Here is a 22,030-nt window from a genome sequence, read left to right as displayed (position 1 = left end):
ATCCATCCGTCTAATAGATTGGGGGCAATTGAGCATCGGACATTTTTTTCCTTTTTTAGAATATCTCGATATTCTGGTATGACACATGAAACGCTTAACGGAGATCTTATTGAAAAAAATTAAGATTCATTAATCTAGGTAGAGAAGATCTCCACAGCGATTACCCCTGGTATTTTCTAATACCGGAAGCCCGGCCAGAATTGGTCGATATAAAAACGCATTTATACTATCTACCAAATGAGGTACTGGTAAGGGTGAAGATCATTGAGCCATGGTTGGTGAATATATTTCTGCGATACACAATTAAAGGCTTATGTGTGGCCTCTCTACCTTTCGAGACTCTTCCTTTTCTTTACTTTCGGTGGGTTGATATAGATTTATACCTAGTCATATGGCACGCGCCAAGAAGAGATAATAATTATCAGGTGAAGTACTCTATGTATATCAAAAAACAAACATAGATGTCATCCAGTTAACCTTGTACATAATGGTGCATCTGCTGATCCATGAACGGGGGAGTTCCGTCACTTTGTATGTACTCGTAGTTTTTTGGCGTTTCCGGACGCAACTGCTATTGCATGCCATACAAAAGATGCCTTGGCGAGTGTTTCTGTGTATGCAATAGCAGTTGCGTCCGGAAACGCCAAAAAACTACGAGTATGTATGCAGGTGCTTTTTCTTTTTCTTTCTTTTTCTTTTTGCTACGTGTGCTCAATTGAAGAGCTAGTTCGCTCAGTATTTTCATAAACGACCAAGCAAGCGGTACACGGAGGAGAGCTAGCAATTTCCTATATACTACTGAAAGTGCGATTGAGTCAGTTTCATATGAGGTTTTCTGAGAAAGATTCACCGTTGGTGGAAGGAATGTCTTCCAAATCGCGAGGCCGGTCTCGGGACAACCCATTTCCAGGAACCACATGTAGAATCAGCTTCGCACAAATCAGGCGATGTTACTTGATCATGTGCCCAAAAGATAGCTTTAGAGAGAAGACCGTAATTCAGGACTGGATACCATAGGGCGATCGTCGGGCAGATAGACGTCAGAAGTGACATTTCCAGTGTTCTTGCTAGCGTGGTCTATGGGATTGGATATTTGGTGCGCTCCAAGACATTCCTCACTGCTCGCTTCGGCCCGTGTACTCCCGCTGTCCTAAGTGGACATCAGTCGTTGGGTCCATACTGTAGTCCTTTAGGTGAAGGTGAGGGCGAGGGTGTTATGGTAAAGCAACGTTGATGGACGTGTGGTCTCAAAGTGAAAATTGTGGCTGCAAGGTATGTCCTTATCTCGCGCTCGATCCTTACTCAACCTCTATCTTTCTGTCTAGCTATCCCTCAATTCAGGTAGAGCCAGCAAATTAACATGAGAGCAGCACCAGCTTCATGAACAGCTCTATCTGTAAAAATACTACGTACTGACGATCACCAGCAGGTTTTAGCAGGGTTGCTTTCTGCGTGCATCATTCACCCCGTGAATTGGGCAGGAGCTTGATCTGATACATGCCGAGACAAAAGGGATATCAAAAGAAGATTGTTGTCTTCGAGTCTGTTATGACAGGCGCCCCGCATTCTATCGAGTTTACTTGACCTTGAGTGTTTTTGGGCAACTTGAGGTATATCATTCTTCAAACCAAACAGCTAGCTGGGGTCACTGCCTCTACCATGGCCAGTCAAGTGTGTTTTGTGGTTTTATTAGGTCACCATCACTGTTAAACCTCAACCTTTCATTTCTACCCCGCGTCTCACATTTGTAGCTGCGCAATTACATAACGCGTCCTAATAATTTGGGTAATATACAGTACCTTTGAATTGTTGAGCACTGACCAATTACATATCTGTCCCACTGGCAATGCTTCAAAGTCTCTCGACGAATCATAGTAAAGGATAGCCGCGTTTTGAGATCAGTTAATCTATCCAACGTTTCTATTGGCTCGAGTCCCTTGTTAAAGTGTTCACTGATAAAGATCTTATCATTCCAGGATGGCCTTGCAAGGAATAAAATCATAACGTATCACTCATGTATCAAACAAGCATGTGACCTTGCCGATCGCTTGGATCATTATTGGCTACTTTTAGCCTATATGCAAAATGGCTACCAGATAAAAGAGTATCGGGGATCTGTTTTAGCCAGTACTGAGATTAATTGGGATTGGTTTCAGGGTTACGCATGGAGCCGTTTGACTGCATAGAACCCTCAAAGTACCCGCGTGGAGCTCGACACGAGGGCTGTCAACCAATCAGAGACGGCATTGCGCTCGGAATCACATGTAGGATGCATTGAGATGGATCTGAGATGAGGTATCGAATGCGGTCCGATTCGGAACACACTGCTATCTACGAACTAGGTAGAAGGCTCCAGATACGCAAAAAAGGAAAGGATATCAGACGTTCAGATATCGGCCGTATTAATCAATTAATATGTCCTAGCTCAGCTAGCTCCGCCAAAATACCCTCAGTGCTCTCTTCCATAGAGGCAAAAACTAGGGCTCTCACCGCCTCTAGTGTATTTTCAGGAAACTCCATCAGATATATCGTAGTATGAAGTTACTGTATGATACTTCTTTGGAATATTTATCTTACCTAATAAAGCGTCCAGTATAGGTTTAACTCCTTTGGTATGTGTCTCGGTACGTTAACTCCTTACTGCTTACTAGTCTTTTGAGAGCAAAGGTAGTTATGTGATCATTGCCTAAAAATGCTGACATTCCTAGTGGTGGTGATGGATCAAGGTTTATAAAAGAGGTAGTGACTTAGCTTATGAGGGCGGTACTTGTGGAGGTGTGACAGCGGGTCTGTGGCGTGGGCTTGTTTAGTGAGATCTCGACCGACGATCTTTTTGATTTCGATGTCCCAAGAAACTTCCCCAAGGAGTGCTTAAGGTGCAGATGAGGCGTTTAGAACTGGCTTAAGATTAACCCAGATAGTAGCCCCAGTTCTTTGGGACCTTTGTTGCATATAATCTGACATTGGGGCCTCGTTGAGGGTGAAGATACGTCAATAGGAGTACGAGCCTGTATGTGTGCTAATGGGCATTCACGAACTATCACTCGTACCGCCAACCAGCACCTATCAGTGGCCTAAAGGTTACAAGCACATAATCCTTTACTTATCCAAGTAAGATAAGGTACTCTTGTCCTGAAATGTCAATCTTTTCGAATTCTCTCGCAAAGTTCTGTATCCTCCATTTTGACTCGACCAGTTACCCTGATTATGTGCCTGATCGTCTAGTAACAGCGTTTCAAACACTAACGAACGGCGACTTCGCGCATCGTGTAACTCGCCAAAGATATATTTAGTGAGACATGCGTCTGCCTGTGCTTTGGCTATCGCCAATCACCATCGTCTTGGCAAACCAAAGTGCCGATTCCGAGAGGCCGAGAGGCCCAGAGCTTGGACTTGATGATTTTTTTTGACCGCTCTTTTGCGGTTGTCAGGCACTCTATCTTCACGTTTCTCCTGTCAGAACTCAAGTGCGCCAACCGGAATCAAGATATTCGGAAATTAAATTGCATTAAGCGAATATTGACATTGAATTCATACCCACGAGGGCGGACAAGACACTCCGGAGGAGAAACCCCCGTTTTAGATACCAACGGGTCCATCTTATGTCAGTCTTGCATGGGCGGGCGTAAACCGGCAGGTAAAGGCATCGGGCATGGTCCGGTATTTTTCCAAAAACAGTCCCCTCTATCCATCGCTCCTATCAAATGTAGGCGGAGGCCCGTGACACCATGACGTTGAGGAAGAGAAGAAGCAGCGATTTTCCAGAACATCTCGGCGAATACGAGATCCAGCGAGAAGATCATCAGGAGAGGTTATGAGCGGTTCGCTGATGGCTGGCTTGTGGGCTGTTATCCCTGTCTTATCTGAAACGGCGGAGAAATGTGAATTGAAGAAGCGAGATCCCGTGCCCCACACAATGGGCTCTTGTGTTAGTTAGTGAGCGTGTTGGGTTGTTTCTGGATGCATGTAACGGGGCTTAAGCAAGCAGGCGGGGAAAGAGTACGTAAAGTCGTAAGTAGAGTAGGGTCTTCTGGTAAAATCTTCCGACGGATTTCTTACTCCTCCTCTTATTCTCGTGTACCACCACCTACTTTATACTGTGTTCCAGCCCTCTTTTTCTTTTCAGCTTTTTTTCCCTTTTATTCATTCCTTTCCCATAAACCCGTTCTCTTGTTTCAAGCCCAGCAAGCCTAGCTACTCTTTCCACTTCATTAGTCTTTCCGCAGAGCGGGCATGCAAACAGCAATACCCTCATAATAACCAGTACCCACCAATCGCAACCATGGCCGCCGACGAAGAAATCGCCCTCATAATTGTGTTTGTAAACTTCTGCAGCGCAATCTGGAGTTACTTTTGCATCACCGCGTCGCTGGACCGGCGCAATAGAGCCTACGACGTTATCCACGACTCTGAGTTAGCCTGGCATGCATTCTGGTCCTCTTGTCAGGTATGGTTTCTTGATCTCTTTTTTACTCACTCCTGATATGAGCCAATAATCCTAATACGCCATGATAAAACATGTAGACCTTTGCAATCCTCGTCTCAATAACCAATGTCGCCCTCGTCATCTACGTCACAATCCGTACTTTTGGATCCTTCATGGACAGGCTCAAGAGCACACAAGGCATCTCTCGCAAGGCCGTCATTGGCTTCTGTGGTGTTGCTGCGCTGCTTTTGCTACTGCCGGCCAGCTTTATTCCGTATAACCTCACGAGAATCAATACCGATAGGCTCGATGAGAATATTTTCATCCACTGTGAGTTTTCCTTTTTTTTCGTTTATTTTTTCTTCATTGCTTTGTTTGTGCCGCATTCTGTGTTCGTTGCAAGGATGATCAGGTTCTAATGGTTGCGAAGGGGATGGTTAGGTACGGTTAGGAGGGAGGTTGTATCCCGGGAACGGGGCCGCCCGTTGAGGTGGGTTGGTAGAAACTAGCTAGGAGTGGAGTGGAGTGCCTAGTGGTGGTATGGACGGTCCTAACCCGGCACTTCTTGCCAAGACAAAACACTCTATCTGGGACCCGTAAGTCTGAGGGCTCGCTTTTTGCGTCACCACTACTGCCTTTTTCGCCTTTTTTTTGCTTTTTGTTGTGTGTGATGGCATGTTATTTGTTCCGAGCGGCTTGCCGGCGGCCGGAGGGGCTTCTTTCCGAGAGTTGGCCCTCGGTGTTTTTTGGTGGTGGTGGTGGTGGGGAGGTTGTTTGAATTGAGTGCGTGCGGGTTTCATCATGGGATGGGGGGCGTTTTGTGTTTTTGTTTTGGAGTCACTCGTTGGGGGGTTTTGTTTTGCTTTGATTTTGTTTCTTCTGTTGGGGTTGGGCGCGCGGACAATTTTTTCTCTTCTCTTTTCAAAAAGGTGTTTTCATAGTAGGCAGGGGATTAATATCGATGCATGTATCGCTTTGAATACAGACTGCAGCAGGTGTAACGCGCGGTTCAATCAATGAATCAATAAACGGTGAGATGCGATACGATACGATCAGATTAGATTGTGATGGTGGTATGGTGGACAGGAGGTGTGTCACGTCACGTCACGTCACTCGAGACCGAGGCTCATTGCTCGGGGAGCCCCGGACATGGCAGGACAGGCCGGGCGAAAAACCGGTCATTTCCAGTTGTCGTGTAATCATTATATACACATCATGAGCTGCGCAACAGCAGCATCAGGGCATAATTACTGATCATGGCCAACTAGTAATTGTAATTGTAATAATTTCATTTCCTGCTCCGCTATGGCAGTAATTTAAGTCGCCAGGTTGGAGGGAGCCTTGGAGGCAATGATATGTTGCTTCTTGGTAGTCTTTGCTCCTCTACACATATTTATATACCACGGACCTGGGTGGAGATTCGTCTGTGCTGGATTATCTTGGTGCGTGGTGGGTGATAAAATGATATATAACCAGCGCACAATTGCCGACCTTCTGGGCGAGTAGCGGTAAGTGCTCGAATGTAATCCAACACTGTGTTGGTAGCACTGCCAATTCTGCGGCGGTGCTGGTTCAAGAAGTACTAGGACCTGTATTTGCATCTGTATCTGCTGCGGCAGGAACTAACGTCTCTTCTCCCTGCGGCGGATTCCTTTGAGGATATAGAGAATGCTTATATCTTTCCTGTTTATGATGAGTCCGTTGTCATTTATACGCCGTTATTTATTATAGCTGGTGTTTCTATCTACTGCGACTCTCTTCTTTCGTTTTTTTTTTTACTGTTACAAGACGGCTAGGTTAAGGCTCGAACTCAGCGTTCGATATCCCGAGCCTTTTCCTCCGACTACATGTATTCACTTTGTCTTCTATAAAATCTAGGCTTTCGATACAGCGAGCACTTCTCTAAGGAGATAATATATAACCAATCAATATTCAGGACTAGCTACATATATTCGTTAGTTACATGTATTCCATGTAGTGCAAAGTGGTCTTAGGAACGACGTCTACAATCTAGCCTAACTAAACGTGTCACCTTTATAAGTATAAGTACATAGCTTTCATCCTCCTTCGTAACAGAACCATACATCCTATTTCCTATTGAGTCCCTTCCTACATGTCATACGCACACCACCTCTAGTGTTCTCCATGAGACAAGACCGGCACATTTGACAAGACGAGACAAAATTGAGCCTTGCGATTGGTCTCGTCTCGAACGGTGTCGTTGAGAGCGCTGAGGTCCACCTCCAGAAAGCAAGATTAATCTAGCTATTTAAAGTTTGACTTTACCACGACTTTGTCTTGAGCCCGGGATTATGTTTCCTATATGGTGCGCCTGTTGCTCCGCAGCTGGCAAGCGTAGTATCCAGAGCTCGAGACGCGCGCGCTTTCACCAACTAATCGCAACTGCAACCGCAAGTACAAGTGCAACTGTTGGTAAGTAACTCCCCTCACAACCCTTGTCGCTGGTATGGTTGGTGGCTAAATCAAACACTTCTTTCTTTTGTTCCAGGACTAGTCCAAGATATATATCTGCGCAATACATATCTTGTCCAGCATCAATAACTCCGGCGCACTTATCGGGTAGATAAGCGCGCTCCATCCAACGGCGCCGATGGCATAAATATCGGCATCCCTTCGTGATGGACACAGTTTTAACGAGAAACAGTATACTCCACTACCTTTATAGAAATTTTGCGTGACAAGTGGGTCCATCTTGCACCACCAGCCGACATTTGTAGTATAATTTGTATGGTGAGCCACCAATCGCCACATATCCTGAAAACGCACGAAGGGATACGCTCACATCTCAATTGGATACCGCGGTTAGTACTTGCTAGTAGTCACTACTTCCATGGAATGTCTCAGCTAAATGTCAATCAATGTAGCTGCAGTACCGGGTAAATGCATAAATAAAGAGCCTCCACAGAACCATCTCCAAAGCTTCACGGACCCAAGTTATGTCTCAATACTGCAAGCCCGCCTTGCATGCTACAGTTGTCCAAAGCCGGTTCTGCAGAATTGTCGCTAATCCCGACCCGTGGTCTTGCCGTGCTGGTAGGTATTCGAGCCAACCTGGCCTCCGCAAAAAAAGTGCAGATATGATATCGGATCGGAGATATAATTTGCAAGTGCAAAAACCCGAGTGACAGCGCACTAGTTACATAACGGGCCTAAAAATATCAGCATACACAGATACACACAACCGCATGTATATCTCCATGCTGGTTCTCCAGGCGCAGAATATAGATTACCATGATATAAGCTGTTTTTCGTCTCACCAAGGCTGGCCAGACAGAGCCTTGTTAACAACTTTCTCTATGAACCGAGGCTTCGACCTGGCAGCCAGCTAGTTGGGTTAGAGCTTCGAAAGAATCGAGCAGAACAAAACACCACGCCTCGGAAACGTCCTCCGACACCGTCACCATTAGTACGCAACTACCCCGCTAATTTACATATAAGTCCTCTCTCTCCGCCCCCCCCCACCCAGGCCCCACAGCCAACCCCCACCACAACAAGCAGCATAACAATGCCGCTCCTCGCCCTCCCCAACGAGCTTCTCTACCAAATTACCTCCTACCTTCCCCTCTCCTCCCACACCGCCCTTCAACGCACAAACCACGCCCTCCACAACCGCCTCTCTGGCTTGACACTCGACCGCTTCATCACCGCTACGCGCCGCTACCCGCGCGGCCTCTCCGCACCCCACTACGGGGCGGAAAAAAACAATATCCCCCTCCTCGCCACCGCCCTCAAGAAGGGCCTCCTCATCGCCCCGGACCCCGCAAACGTCGAGACGCCGCTGCACCTCGCCGCGTTCCAGGGCCATGTCGACGCCGTGCGTGTCCTGCTCGACTATGGGGTCGAGGTTGACCCCCAGGACTCCAAGCGCGGACGCACCCCGCTACATCTGGCGGTACAGAGAGCGCATCTACCGGTTATAAGGATGCTGCTGGAGCGCGGGGCGAGCGTGAAGGTGGTGGACAGCGCGGGGAGGGGCGCGATGGGCTTCTGGCTGACGATTGATACGTCATTTTGGAGGGTGACGTGCACGCAGACGGCGGAGGTGTTTGTGGCGCTGCTGGAGCGGGGAGCGAAGGTTGATGGTGCTGGGGGCGGTGTTGGGACGGCGAATCTGGGGGTTGCGGTGAGGTATCGTGTGATGACCGTGAAGAGGGAGGTGTTGCAGCTGTTGAAAGAGAGGAGGGGACAGCGGGGTATAGACGCTGTGGTGAAGATGTTGCAGAAAAAGTGGATCATAACGGCGAGCGAGTTTGAGTCTTATGAGACACTGGGGGAGGTGATTTTTGAGCGGATACCGATAGCGGTACAGAGGGCCGAGTTAAATGGCGGGCCGCTGCCTAAGATTAAGAAGAAGGAGTTGTATGTTGGGCCGATGTCAACAGCGGCGCAGGTGGCCGAGTCAGATGGTGGGCCGCTGCCTAAGCTTAAGAAGAAGGGGGCCTGGGGCCTGAAGGTTGGCTCCATCGGCAAGGGGATCATGGCCCGCAAGGAGAGGCCTGGGCCAGGGCCTGGACCCAGCCCCCGAAAACTCAAGGTTGCAATCCGTGTCAACGGGAAGGGCGTAAGGCTGTTTAAACGCACTGATCCGCCAAAAAGGTCACGGGGAGGTTGACCAGCGCCCCCGACCCCCGTCCAATAACAATAAAAAGAAGATTAAAAAAAAAGGAATGGCGTTGATTGGCGTATGGGGTTCTTTTTGCGGGCTGTAATTTTGCGCAGGCTATTTATTAAGAGGTAATTCATTAATTGGACAGGCTGGACAGATGGGAAAAGAATTCATGTATGTACTTACTTGACCGAGACTTGATGGTTGCACGAAACACATGCTCTCTGTAAACAATTGCGTGTTGAGTTTCTGTCCCAGTTTCACGGTCACAGACCATCACTCGCATCAATAACCCTAACCCACACTACCAATCTTGACAAAATGCATCATCACAAACACATACAAGTGCTCAAATTACCAAGAATTAGAAGAAAAAAGCCCAATCGGCGTCTAGATACATACATACACAATCTACGCACACACACACACACACAAAAGAAAACAACCCCTTAGATCTTACTCCCCCTCGCCGTCTCCACAACCCACTCGCGCACAGCCTCCACAAGCGCCTCCACATCGTCCACCGTGTTGCCAGCATGCACGCAGATCCGCACCCGCTCCGTCCCCGCCGGCACCGTCGGAAACACAATGGGGCGCGCCACGAGCCCGCGCTTCTGCAGGTGGGCCGCGAGGGCGCGCGGGTGCGGCGTGAACAGCGCGAGGATGGGCGTGGGGCGCACGGGCGGCAGCGTGAGCGTCTGCGGCGACGGCGGCAGTGACGAGAGGCGCTGGTGCAGCAGCAGGGTGAGGGTGTGCAGGCGCGACTGCAGGGCGGCGGCGTGCGCGGTGCGCAGGAGGGTGTAGGCGGCGCTGATGGCGGCGAGGGCGGGGAAGGAGAGCGCCGTGGTGTAGATGAGCGGGCGGGCGTAGTTGATGAGGTACTCGCGCGTTATTGCGTCCGTCAGGATGATGGCTGGCGGTGTATATCAGCGGGGTTACTATCTCCAGCAACAACATCAAGAATATCGAGGGACCCACCGCCATTACAAGCAAGCGCCTTCCCAAACGTATGCAGCCTCGCCCACACCCTCTCCTCCACCCCCAGCATGGCCACCAGCCCCCTCCCCCCCGGGCCCAGCACCCCCGTCGCATGCGCCTCATCCACCACGAACAGCGCCCCGCGCTCCAGCAGCTCGTCGGCGGCGTCCAGCAGCTCCGCGAGCGGCGCCACGTCCCCGTCCATCGAGTACAGGCTCTCGACGGCCACAAAGACGTTGCGGCCGTCGCGCGGGATGGCGGCCAGGGCGCGGCGGAACGCGGCGAGGTCGTTGTGGGCGAAGGCGGTGTGCGCGGCGGCGCGGGAGGAGCGCAGGCCCTCGTGGACGCTGGCGTGGATGAGGGCGTCGTGGACGACGGTGTCGCCGGGCTGCGGGACGCAGGCGAAGAGGGCGGCGTTGGCGTCGAAGCCGGAGGTGAAGAGGAGGCCGGCGGGGGCGCTGTGGTGGCGCGCGATGGAGGCCTCGAGCGCGCAGGCGTAGGGCGTGTTTCCGTCGAGGAGGCGGGAGCCGCCGGAGCCGAGGGGGTGGGTTGGGTGCGTGGACAGCTCGGCGAGGAGGAGGCGGCGGAGGTGCGGGGAGCGCGAGAGGGAGAGGAAGTCGTTGGAGGAGAAGTCGGTGGCGGCGGGGGGCGGGAGGGAGAGCGTGCGCAGGCGGGAGAGGGCGGCGCGGGTGGTGAGGGCTTGGGAGAGGGCGGCGGTGAGGGCGGGCTTGGGGTCTTTGGGGTTGGGGTCTTTGGGCTTGGGGTCTTTGGGCTTGGGGTCTTTGGGCTTGGGGTCTTTGGGCATGGTGGAATTGGTCAATCGGGGATTGGGGATTGGCGATCGGGGATTGGGATTGGGGATTGGGAGGAGGGGCCTGGTGGAATTGATCAATCGGGGATTGGGGATTGGCGATCGGGGCTCTGGCAATGGAGAGAGGGGATGGCGGTTTGTGTGGGAAACGGATGTAGCATTTTGTTTCCCCTCAATTGCACCATGGTGTGTGTTTCTTTTGCCGGACCCCTGTAATTCACTCGCGCATCCCCGATGCCCAAGGCCTCCAGTCCAAGCGCAGAGGAGACCAGTGCGCCACACCACACACCAAGGACAAGATTCTCGTGAGGCCCCGCCTCTGCGAATGGACGAGCCCCCCAATACTGCTACTGCTACTACTGCTATTACTACCACCACTACTGCTACTACCACCACCACCACCACCGCCACCATGCCCGCCCCCCTCGGCTCGCACCTCACCCGCACCCTGCGCGCCTTCCAGATCTACGGCGCAAACACAAACGTCGGCAAGACAATCTTCTCGACGATCCTCGCAAAGGCCAGCCGGCGGCACTTCCCGGCCGAGCACGTCTTCTACCTCAAGCCCGTGTCCACGGGCGCCCCGGAAGACGCGGACGACGGCCATGTGGCCCGCTTCGCGGCCGCGGAGGGCGTGCGCGCAGAGTGCCTGCTGCAGTACAGCGACCCGGTCAGCCCGCATCTGGTCGCTGTCGAGGTGGGGATTGCAGTTCTTTTTTTTCTTTTCTTTTCGCGTTGGATTGATCATTGACCGCTGATCGCTGATCTGCCGTGCTAGCCGCCCACGGACGAATCATTGCTCTCGACGATCCGCAGCCGCATCGCAGCCTACCGCACGCCAACGCCGTCAACGCTGCTCCTCGAAACCGCCGGCGGCGTGCACTCGCCCACGCTGTCGGGCGCCTCGCAGGCCGACCTCTACCGCCCGCTGCGGCTGCCCGTGCTGCTCGTCGCCGACGCGCGCCTCGGCGGCATCTCGGCGTCCATCGCGGCGTTCGAGTGCCTGCACATGCGCGGCTACGACGTCGAGGGCGTGCTGCTGTTCGCCGACGCGTACTACCGCAACGACGGGTATCTGCGGCGGTATTTCGCGAGGCGCGGGATCAGCACTGTTGTTGTGCCTGCGCCGCCGCCGCCGCCGCCCCGGGAGGAGGAGGAGGGCGACCAAGACCGCGAGGCGATGCAGAGCTACTATGAAGCGCGGTGCGGCGACGCGGCCGTGCGCGAGATGCTGCTCGGCCTCAAGCGCGGCCACGACCGCCGCATCGAGAAGCTGGCGGGGATGGCGGACGAGGCCGTGGGCACGATCTGGTACCCGTTCACGCAGCACCGGGGGCTCGCCGCGGGCGCCGTCGCGGCCATCGATTCTGCGCACGGCGACTTCTTCCAGACATACGCCGGCGGCGGGGAGGAGGATGATGCCCTGCTGGGCGCGACGTTCGACGGGTCTGCGTCGTGGTGGACGCAGGGGCTCGGCCACGCGAATCCTGAGCTGACGCTGGCCGCGGCGTATGCGGCCGGCCGCTACGGGCATGTCATGTTTGCGAACGCGGTGCATGAGCCCGGGCTTGAGCTGGCAAAGACGCTGCTGGCGGGGCTCTCGGGGCCGGGGGGGAGGATGGCGAGGGTGTTTTATTCGGACAATGGCAGCACGGGGTGCGAGGTTGCCGTCAAGATGGGGCTGAGGGCGTCGCGCGCCCGGTATGGGTGGGACCACAGGCAGCGGGAGGCGGGGGTCATTGGGCTCAAGGGCAGCTACCACGGCGATACGATCGGCGTGATGGACTGTGCGGAGCCGGGCGTGTACAATGGCGAGGCGGAATGGTACCGTGGGAGGGGCCACTGGTTCGATTTCCCAAAGGTGGGCATGAAGAGGGGCCGCTGGACCATTGAGGTGCCCGAAGAGATGCGGGCCGATCTGGGACCGGACGTGGCAATGGCGAGCCTGAGCGACATCTTCGACCTCCAGCACAGAACCGCCTCGGAGCTGGGGAAAAGCTACCAGAAACACATCCTCAAGACGCTGGAGCGCCTCACGCAAGCCGAGGGCCGCCGCTTCGGCGCAGCAATCATCGAGCCCCTCGTCCTCGGCGCCGGCGGCATGCTCTTCTGCGACCCGCTCTTCCAACACACGCTGGTCGCCACCATCCGCGGCCACCCCGGCCTCTTCTCCCCCGCCGCCGCCGCCCCAGCAGACAGCAACGCCTGGTCCGGGCTGCCCGTCATCTTCGACGAGGTCTTCACAGGCATGTACCGCCTGGGGCGGCTCAGCGCGGCGTCGTTCCTGCAGACCGAGGCCGACATCAGCGTCCATGCCAAGCTGCTGACGGGCGGGCTGCTGCCGCTGTGCGCGACGCTGGCGAGCGAGAGTGTTTTTGGCGCGTTCCTGGGCGGCGAGAAGAAGGACGCGCTGCTGCATGGGCATAGCTATACGGCGCATGCGGTCGGGTGCAGCGTTGCGAGGGAGAGCGTGCGGATGTTGGTGGGCATGGATGAGCGCGGGGACTGGGCGGCGGCGAAGGCGGATTGGAGGCAGGAGGGGGAGGAGGTGGGGGAGGTGGGGGAGGTTTGGAGTGTGTGGACGAGGGCGTTTGTGGAGAGGGTGTCGTTCATAGGGGAGGTGGAGAGTGTGTGGGCGCTGGGGAGCGTCCTGGCTGTAAATCTGAGGGCGGGTGATAATGCGGGTTTGTTCCCCCCCCCCCCCCTGTGTTGGTGGTTGGTTGTGGCTGTGCTGACGTTTTGGGAAGGATACTCGTCGGATGCGGCGCAGGGGTTCCTGCAGAAGATGGGCTCTAGGGACTCGAGGGAGTGGAACGTCCATGCGAGGGCGCTGGGTAACGTGGTTTACATCATGGCGAGCCAGACGACGGGGGCGAAGACGGTCGAGGTGATGCAGGAGGAGATCCTGAAAGCTCTTGGGGCTTGATGGGGGCTGTATGTAGCTCTCGGTGGTGATGTTCCGCCGGGTTTGAAACTGGAGAGCTTTGTTTGTAATTTGCTTAGTTGAACCTCTGTAGCAATGGGCAAGAGCGGGTAGTACTAGTTCTTCCAATGGGCTGAAATTAAACTCAATTGGTGAAAGCCAGAGAGATGGGGGGGGGGGGGGATCGATACCTTGACGGACAGAAAAAAAAATCAAAGACCGAGTTCTACCATAGGCACATCAAAACTGTGCTGCTCCATGTCCTCTACGGTGGCAAAGAGCCCTGAAATCAAATGCAGTCCACAGGGGCTGAGATGTTTTACGGCAGCCCGAGTTAACGCCTCGATGCTAATACAGTATGTAGTGCTATAAGAGTGGAGATAAACGACCAGCAGCAACTTTTCGATTGAGAAGGATTGAACTAATAGATAGTATCGTAAACTGTTATCACGTTGCGGACCGGTTTTTTTTTTAGACGTTCGAGTGATAATCCATGACGGTGTGCGTAATTCGATGATCCGAAACGAGGGATGCATTCAATATGCTAGGGCGTTTTTTTTAGGCTATTGGTGTTCACGACCTCTCTATCGGAGGTCTTGTTCAGATGCAGGATATGAGAGTGGCGGCGACTATATCCAGCTGTGGGTGCCGCAGCGTAGTTTTATAGGTAGGCCCCAAGAAACCAACACATACATATATACATCATACAAGAGCGGGTTCGTGGTAGGATTGTGACTTGCAGGGTTAGGTGTCCCCCTAGCTAGCTAGCTCACTCCGTTAAGTATTACTTCCCGGCCTTTGACAGTTGTGTGGGGTGAGGGGCGAATGGTCACAGCATTACTTTTTTGTGTATTTATTGCCCCCCCCCCCCCCCCCCTTTTTTTTTTGAGGGGCCTGAGGGCCCTTAGTGGGGTGGGGGGTATGTGTGATATCGATCAGAGCTCTCTCTGGCCGGCCTACAATCGCAGATTGAACCATCTCAGCTTCTCGCTCGTTATTTGGCCAATTAGTCTCCCCCCCCCCCCCCATGGTCAGGGCCGGATGTAGGAAATTAGTTACGGTTAGCGAAACTTTTTTTTCAGACCATGTTCCTTTGTAATGTAGTAGGTGCTGCTTTAATATTGTAACCGAGTCCAGCCACGTGATCGCTGCAATTCACGTGTTAAAACCACCCCAAGTATTCGAATAACCTGCACCACAGCAGCGTAGGTATGGATATACGTACGTTGGAAGAAGGAACGAAACTACATATCGCTGAATTCGTCTGCCGAAAACTCTGCCCGCCCAGCCCCTGAAGTTGGTGTGGTCTTGGATCTCCAATATGGTGGCATAGTATACCGGTAAGTATTACCCCCCCCCCCCTCCTTTCTCGAATGAAATGAGATGAGAAGTACATGTATCTCAAACCTAAAGGTAAGCATGGCTGACCGGAAAACACACATAATACACTCATCCAAGAACACCAATTGCCCCCCCCCCAAGGGTTATCAGCGGCGCTACATCTCCCGGCCAAGCAGGTGAGTAAGCCTACGAACACCCACAACAACAGCACCCACCCGAGACACATCAGCCGTAACATCGATACCCACACATCCCCAACGCGACCCTCCCAAAGAAAAGGAGCTAGCTAGTTGTAGGTTCCGCCCGACGCCAAACCGCAGACCCGGATCGAATCATGATCGAGTGATAGGCCATGATCCGTAGCTAGCTAGCGTCTTGAGCAGCCCAACCCTAAAAGCCCCATTATACACTCGATGTTTCTCGGGCCATGTCTTCCTGGCTGGCAACCCACTACGCCGTGTAGTGTTGGCCTGGTTGGTGTTGATTCGGGTTCCCTGCACGTATGTACGGCCTTGAAGGAAGGTTAGGTGCGCTGTACTACATAGCTTTGGTACCGTGCGGGACTCAAGTTCTACAAGTTTGGGATAACCGTAGAAACGGGGCCCCGGGGGGGAGGGGGGGCGATTCTGAGAAGGATAGCGATTGCGAGTGATAGTCCGTGATCCAGGTGGGCTACGTACGTTCATGATATTCATTTCTATAAAAAAAAAACAGAAACAAGAACCAAAAAAAACATCCACAAAAAGCCAGTAAATCATCAGTCATTTACCCCGCCAAGCCCCTCCCCCCCCCCTCAAAACCCACCAGCCTACATGCCATTCCCCTGCAGCAGTCCCCTCGCCACGCCCACCACCTCGTTATCGCCCAGGTCCATCTCCGGCTCCTCAATCTTGCGCTCCAGCACCCTCTCCAGCATACCCCTTAGCTGCGCCACCAGCGTGCCGATGCGGCCCCACCCGCGCAGCCGCAGCCAGCCATCGACGGTGATGCCGCGGCCCATGGTGTCGACGGCGAGGTCGCCGCCAAAGAGGAGGAGCGAGTAGGCGTTGATTGCTAATTCCACCACGCACACTGTTAGCCAGTCACTCGAAAAGAAGAAGCAGAGGTTGGAGGGGGATGAAGGAAGACTCACGGGTACACTCCCTCAAATACACCTTCCCCTCGGCCCCACCCGTGCCCATCTTCGTGCAGAACCCCAAGAACTGATCCCTCTCCCACGCCGTCACCGCAAACATCGTGCTGCCGGGGTGCACAAACACCCTCCCCGCATCCTCCGTATAGAACCTAATCATCCGCCCCTCGGGGTCCAGCGCCACCGCGCCCACCGCGCGGCTCGCAAACCGCGTCTCGGGCACCACCACCCGCGCAACGCACGGCACAAACGCGCCCGCCACCAGCCCCCGCAGCAGCGCCGTGTTGCCGCCATGCCGATTAAACCCCCCGCCCCCCGCCCCCATCCCGGGCGCGTACCCGAGCGGCAGAAACCCAATCTCCTTCAGCGCATCCAGATACTGCCGCCCGTTCGACGCGATGTCCAGCAGCGCGTGGTGGCTGAGGAAGTTCTCGTCGCACCACTTGCGCAGCTCGCGGATCCCCAGACTGCTCCGCAGCTCCGCCCACTTCTCAAACGCGCGCAGGTCAGCAACCAAGTCGCCGGCCGCCGGCGACCCCGCGAACGCCGCGCGGGCGGCCTTCGCAGCCTCGCGGTGCTCGGCCGGCGCCACGAACGGCGACCGCGTCGTCACAATACTAGCAATCGCCACCGTGGCGTCCAGGCAGCCGAACGTCGCGCCGTACACCATGAGCTTGCTGCAGCGCAGGTCGGCCGGTATCATGGCCATGTGCTTTCCGAGGGCTGTGAGCGACCCGTCGCGCAGCGCGCCCATGCGCTCCAGGAGGTGCAGGGCGCCGTCGACGGCGAGGGTGGCGGGCGGGGAGAGCGCGGAGCCGAGGAAGGACTGCACGTCGGAGACCCCCATGTGTTTCACGCCTAGACAGGTCTGTTCCAGCGGGACGCGCAGCAGCTCGGGCTCGGGGCGGTCGGGCATCTTGGATTCGGCGTTGCGCGTGTACAGCTTGTAACAGGAGCCGGCGGCGACACGGCCGGCGCGGCCGCGCCGCTGTTTGCAGGCGGCCTTGGAGGCCCAGGTTTCGAGGAGCTTGACGAGGTTGTTGGATGGGTCGTAGGAGGTTTCTTTGACGCGGCCAGTGTCGATGACGGCCACGACGTCCTCGATGGTGATGGATGTCTCGGCGACGTTGGTGGCGGCGATGACTTTTCGTTTTCCGGGCGGAGGAGGGTGGAAGACGCGGCGCTGCTCGGCGGGGAGGAGCGATGCGTGTAGCGGGAGGGCGTGGAAGCGGTACGAGCCGTCGGGGACGTATTTGATCGCGTCGATGCAGCGCTGGATCTCCATTGTCCCTAGTACATGCAGTAGCGATCATTGGTTAGCAACCCGAGTGATATTCCATGACCACGCACAGAAGGGGAGGGAAGGGGAAATGACCAACCAGGCAAGAAAATAAGGATCGCGCCATCGTCGACGCCGAGCTCCTCGTCGATGTGCGCGACGGTGGCGGCAATCAGGTTGTAGTTGATGCGGTCGCCGAGCCCGCGGATGATGTTCCCAACGCCCGGGTCGATGCCGCGGAGGTCTTCTGCGCTGACTGCGTTCTTTGAGCCACCGCCGCCGCCGCCGCCGCCGCCTCCTCCCTGCGCGGACGGAAGCATGCGGCCGCCGGCGTCGAAGCGCGTCTTGACAATGACCTGGTCGAGATAGAAGTCCTGCACGGGGTACGTGCGGCCCTGGATCTCGACGCGCCGCACCTTCTCGGCCCCGCCAAAGTAGTCTGCAAAGACGTCTGCGTCCAGCGTGGCGCTCATCAGCACCACGCGCAGGTCCTGCCGCACAGCCAGCATGCGCTTCAGCAGGATGAGCAGGAAGTCCGTGTCGAGCGACCGCTCGTGCACCTCGTCGACAACAACATGCGACACGTCCTCGAGCTTATCGCCCATCTGCAGCCGCCGCAGCAGCACGCCCGTCGTCACAAACGTGATCTTCGTGACGCCCTGCTTCTGCCTTGACTCGCCGCGAATGGCATACCCAATCTCGTCGCCGACAGTCCCGCAGCGCTCCTCCGCGACCCGGTCTGCCAGGCCCAAGGCGGAGATTCGCCGCGGCTGCGTGCAGATGATGTTGGCGGCGCGCCCAAGCTTGCGCAGGATCATGTCGTCGAGGATGAACTGCACGGACTGCGTGCTCTTGCCGCTGCCCGTCTCACCGGAGATGATGGTCACCTGCGCGCCGTCGACGGCGGCGATGATGTCCTCCTGCAGGTTCCAGGCGGGGAGGCGCTTGCGCGCCTCGATGCGCATCTGCTGCATGGGGGTCTCCCAGCGCGCGGCGCGCGCCTCGAAGAGGCGCATGGACTCGGGGTGGTTGGGCGTCCAGTCGATTGGCGGTCTGGGCCGGCGCTTCTTTGGGCGGCTTCCGCCGACGCGGAGGGTTGGCTCTGGGCCAGTCTCGCCGGCCGACACGGCGCCGGCGACGTCCCGAAGGCGGCCGGGGTTCTCGAGGATGCGGGCGAACTCGGACTCGAGCCAGTCGACGAGCGAGAAGACCATCATCTCGCCGCGGAGGCTCTCGGCGAAGGTGGCCGTCTGCCGGATGATGCTGAGCTTGATGTATGCGGGGAGGCCGGGCACGGCGGCGTCGTTCTTCTCCTCGAGCAGCGAGATCACGGGGATGGTGTGCGGGTACTCGCCGTTGAGCCCGCGCGCCGTGGGCTTGCGCAGGTCGAGCGAGATGACCGACTTTGTGTGTTCGCGCAGCTCGAGGCGCACGCGGAAGCGGGTGTCGGAGATGCGGGTGTAGCGGTCGGCCCAGATGGCCTCCAGCGACGTCTGCTCCTCGCGCCACAGGTCCACCACCGGGTCGTCGAACGAGATGAGATCCTCCTCCTCCTCCTCCTCCGCCTGCGGCGGGCCACCGTCCGCGCCCAAGTTGTCCTCGCCGTCGCCGTGCAGCAGGATCTGCATGAGCACCTCCGCCGCGCGGGCCTCGTCGCTGCCGACCCGCAGCAGCACGTCCCGGCACAGGTCCATGCTGTACCCGTTCGCGCACAGCCGCTTCGCCGGATACTCCAGGTCCGTCTGCAGCGTCACGCCCGTCGTATAGTTGCCGAGCAGGAACCGCTCCGGCAGGTCGTCCTCCGGCACATGCACCAGCAGCCACTCCAGCGCCTCCTCGCGGTCCTTCGTAAACCCGCACGCCTCCTCAGCATGCACCTTCCTGAACCCCAGCCCCGCCAGCTCGGCGACAGCAGCATCGCGCGCAGCAGCAGGCATCACGATCCCCGCGGGGTTCCAGACGTGGTGCCGGCGCACCAGCGACTCCACGGCACGCCGGTTGACGGCCGACATATCGACGACCGGGACATTGTCCCATCCGCGGGACGGTGGCTTCGGCTCCGACTTCTGACTTGCGCCGGGGGTGCCGCCGGAGGCGGCAGCGACGCGCGCAGCCTTTGCGAGCGCAGCGTCGTGCTCGCGCTTGGTGAGGAAGGGGTCGGCCTCGTACATCCATGCGTGCTTCTTCTCGAACCATGCCTTCTTGACGTCATCGAAGGTGGCCCAGTAGGTGCGGTGGGACGGCGGCAGCATCAGGTGGATGTTGCGCATGCTGGAGACGCGGTGCAGCGCGTAGGTTGCGGTGTAGTGGCGGGCCTCGAGCTGCGTGGGCTTGTGCGGCGGGGGGTCGAGCGGGAGGCCGTTGGGGAGCTCGGTGGGCGGGCGGAAGTGCAGTGTTTCGATGGCGAGGGTCTTGGGGTTTTTGCACCGGATGTAGACGGTGGAGATGAAGCCGAGGTTGCCTTCTTTTCTCTATGCGGGCTTTTGGTCAGTGGGCGTGCGCGGGGACATGTATATATATCTAGAACTGGGAATAGCATCGTAGAGACAGAGAGAGGGGAGGGAGAGTCGAACAATGACATATTCGGGATTCTGCCACCCGTTCTTGATGCACAGCTCGTAGAACAGCGTCTGCGGGAGCTTCCCGGTCCACGACTTGCCCCCAATGATCTCGTGCGGGGTGAGTGGCTTCTTGTCCTCTGCCTGTGCTGCTGCTGCTGCTGCTGCTTCCTCTGAGGGCGGGGTGTTGGGCGCGCTGGACTTCTTCTTGCCCTGGTTTGCGCCGGGCTTGAGGCGGGGCATTGTTCTGGGGTTAATTGGGAGGGGAATGGGTCGGTGGGTGAGTGAGTGAGTTTGAGTGAGAGCGGGTGCTTGCGTTCTCGAGATGTGAATCTGTGAATCCGTGAATCTGTGAGTCTGTGAATGGGACTGTGGATGTGTCTGTCTGGCTGTCTGTCTGTCTGTCTGGGCCTGTGAGTGCTTGCCTTAACTTCTTGCATGTGCGGCAGACGGTGTCAGAGTTACTGAGCTGCGGGTAACTGCAATCCCTGTCAGTGGCGCCCGCCAAGCCCTGCGGCTCGAGACGAATTCTTCAGAGGAAAAAGCTTGGGTTCCTGCAGTTCTTCACTTCTACTCCAACGACAACCTCAACACCAACACCACCACCAAATATCACAATCCCCAATTTATATACACAATGCCTAACAAGAAGCGCCGCAACAAGAACGCCCCCTCCCTCGAGTAATTCCCCTCCCCCATCTGTCTGCAAACACCCCACTAACCCCCCCCCCCCCTTCTCTCCAGCTTCGAGCTCCCCCCCACCACCCTCGCCAAAACCACCAACCTCTCAACCACCAAGTCGCGCCTCCGCGCCAAGCGCAACCGCCGCGCCACAAACACCTTCGAGTCCCAAGACGACACGCCCAAAGCCTTCACGCGCCTGCTCGCCTTCGCCGCCGGCACCCGCCGCCTCCCCAAGGGCCCCGACAACGGCCGGCCGCCCCCCTCCTCCTCCTCCTCCTCCTCCTCCAAGAAACGCAAGACAGCAGATGCAGACCCCAAGGAGGCGAAAGAGCAGAAGATGAAGGACGCGGCGGAGCAGCTCACGATACAGCCCGGTGAGTCACTGCGCGAGTTTAATCGCCGCGTGGACGCCTCACTGCCCGTGGACCTGAAGGTTGCGCGGGAGCCGCGGAAGCCGAAGGCGAAGAAGGCGGAGGCGGCTAAGGCTGCGCCTGCCCAGGAGCTGGAGGAGGAGGGCGACTATAGTGATGGTGAGGGGGGTGGGAGGAGGAAGCGGCGGAGGGCGGCGTCGCCGGATCCGTGGGCGGTGCTGGCGAGTAAGAGGGAGGCGCCAAAGTTTGGGGATGTTGCGCCGGCGCCGCCGAGTCTGGCGAGGCCGAGGGAGGTGCTGCATAGTAGGGGGATTGTGGATGTGGAGGGGGTGCCGAAGAGTGCGGGGAGCAGGGCGCGGAGGGAGGGGCTCGCCGTGGAGAGGAAGGGCGTGGTGGAGGCGTATCGCAGGCTTATGCAGGGGAGGAGGGGGGAGGAGGTGTAGTGGGGGTGTGGGGGTGTGGGGAGTGTATATATAGATCTTACTATTGTACTATTTTCTGTGCTGTGGTGCTGGTGTCTTTTGTCAGTTCTTGGTCTCTTGTTCTTGTAGATAAACCTCTAATCACGACCCGTATTTGCTCCGTAATGGTCGCCGTTAACATACAATACCGCTCCCGAGGGAATCGCGATAAGCAATCAGCCCAACCAGCAACTAACCCAGCCGCCCCCAGAAAGCTTTCACAAGAATCATTTCCAGTGCGAGTGATCGCTTGTGATTGACAGCCCTAACCCTAGCTGAAGAGTAGAGGGGCGGGCCATGTCAAATATCACCAAGTCTGGCTGAGAGTTTGGCGCTAGTCATAGGGAGAATCGGCCCGGCTCATACAGTTCTAACCCTTGAGTCGGGCCCTTAATATTACATATGATTCAACGAGATTCGGCTGCACGAGAGTAGCTTG

At 56.2% G+C, this 22,030-nt stretch overlaps 6 protein-coding genes across 6 annotated transcripts; 4 read left to right on the top strand and 2 right to left on the bottom strand.

Annotated features, from left to right (window-relative positions):
• Nucleotides 1-4,282: 4,282 nt before the first annotated feature.
• On the top strand, nucleotides 4,283-4,867 carry H6S33_008636 (uncharacterized protein; the record flags this gene model as incomplete). Its single annotated transcript, XM_044840109.1, has 3 exons — nucleotides 4,283-4,447; nucleotides 4,525-4,756; nucleotides 4,857-4,867. The coding sequence occupies 3 exons, from the start codon at nucleotides 4,283-4,285 to the stop codon at nucleotides 4,865-4,867; spliced, it is 408 nt and encodes a 135-aa protein (XP_044687750.1).
• A 3,085-nt stretch (nucleotides 4,868-7,952) lies between these two features.
• H6S33_008635 (uncharacterized protein) lies at nucleotides 7,953-9,059 on the top strand (the record flags this gene model as incomplete). Its single annotated transcript, XM_044840108.1, has 1 exon — nucleotides 7,953-9,059. The coding sequence occupies one exon, from the start codon at nucleotides 7,953-7,955 to the stop codon at nucleotides 9,057-9,059; it is 1,107 nt and encodes a 368-aa protein (XP_044687749.1).
• A 443-nt stretch (nucleotides 9,060-9,502) lies between these two features.
• H6S33_008634 (uncharacterized protein) lies at nucleotides 9,503-10,836 on the bottom strand (the record flags this gene model as incomplete). The annotated part of the gene is made up of 2 exons (XM_044840107.1): nucleotides 9,503-9,966; nucleotides 10,032-10,836. The coding sequence occupies 2 exons, from the start codon at nucleotides 10,834-10,836 to the stop codon at nucleotides 9,503-9,505; spliced, it is 1,269 nt and encodes a 422-aa protein (XP_044687748.1).
• A 331-nt stretch (nucleotides 10,837-11,167) lies between these two features.
• On the top strand, nucleotides 11,168-13,768 carry H6S33_008633 (uncharacterized protein; the record flags this gene model as incomplete). The annotated part of the gene is made up of 3 exons (XM_044840105.1): nucleotides 11,168-11,539; nucleotides 11,621-13,526; nucleotides 13,590-13,768. 3 exons carry the CDS (start codon nucleotides 11,168-11,170, stop codon nucleotides 13,766-13,768), a joined length of 2,457 nt encoding a protein of 818 aa, XP_044687747.1.
• A 2,146-nt stretch (nucleotides 13,769-15,914) lies between these two features.
• On the bottom strand, nucleotides 15,915-20,318 carry H6S33_008632 (uncharacterized protein; the record flags this gene model as incomplete). The annotated part of the gene is made up of 4 exons (XM_044840104.1): nucleotides 15,915-16,159; nucleotides 16,239-17,528; nucleotides 17,618-19,988; nucleotides 20,091-20,318. The coding sequence occupies 4 exons, from the start codon at nucleotides 20,316-20,318 to the stop codon at nucleotides 15,915-15,917; spliced, it is 4,134 nt and encodes a 1,377-aa protein (XP_044687746.1).
• A 394-nt stretch (nucleotides 20,319-20,712) lies between these two features.
• On the top strand, nucleotides 20,713-21,573 carry H6S33_008631 (uncharacterized protein; the record flags this gene model as incomplete). Its single annotated transcript, XM_044840103.1, has 2 exons — nucleotides 20,713-20,756; nucleotides 20,820-21,573. 2 exons carry the CDS (start codon nucleotides 20,713-20,715, stop codon nucleotides 21,571-21,573), a joined length of 798 nt encoding a protein of 265 aa, XP_044687745.1.
• Between the last annotated feature and the right edge of the window lie 457 nt (nucleotides 21,574-22,030).

The sequence above is a fragment of the Morchella sextelata genome (assembly GCF_020137385.1).
Source record: "Morchella sextelata strain SCLS chromosome Unknown scls_27, whole genome shotgun sequence".
NCBI lineage: Eukaryota > Fungi > Ascomycota > Pezizomycetes > Pezizales > Morchellaceae > Morchella > Morchella sextelata.
This window is presented reverse-complemented; position numbering and strand designations above follow the sequence as displayed.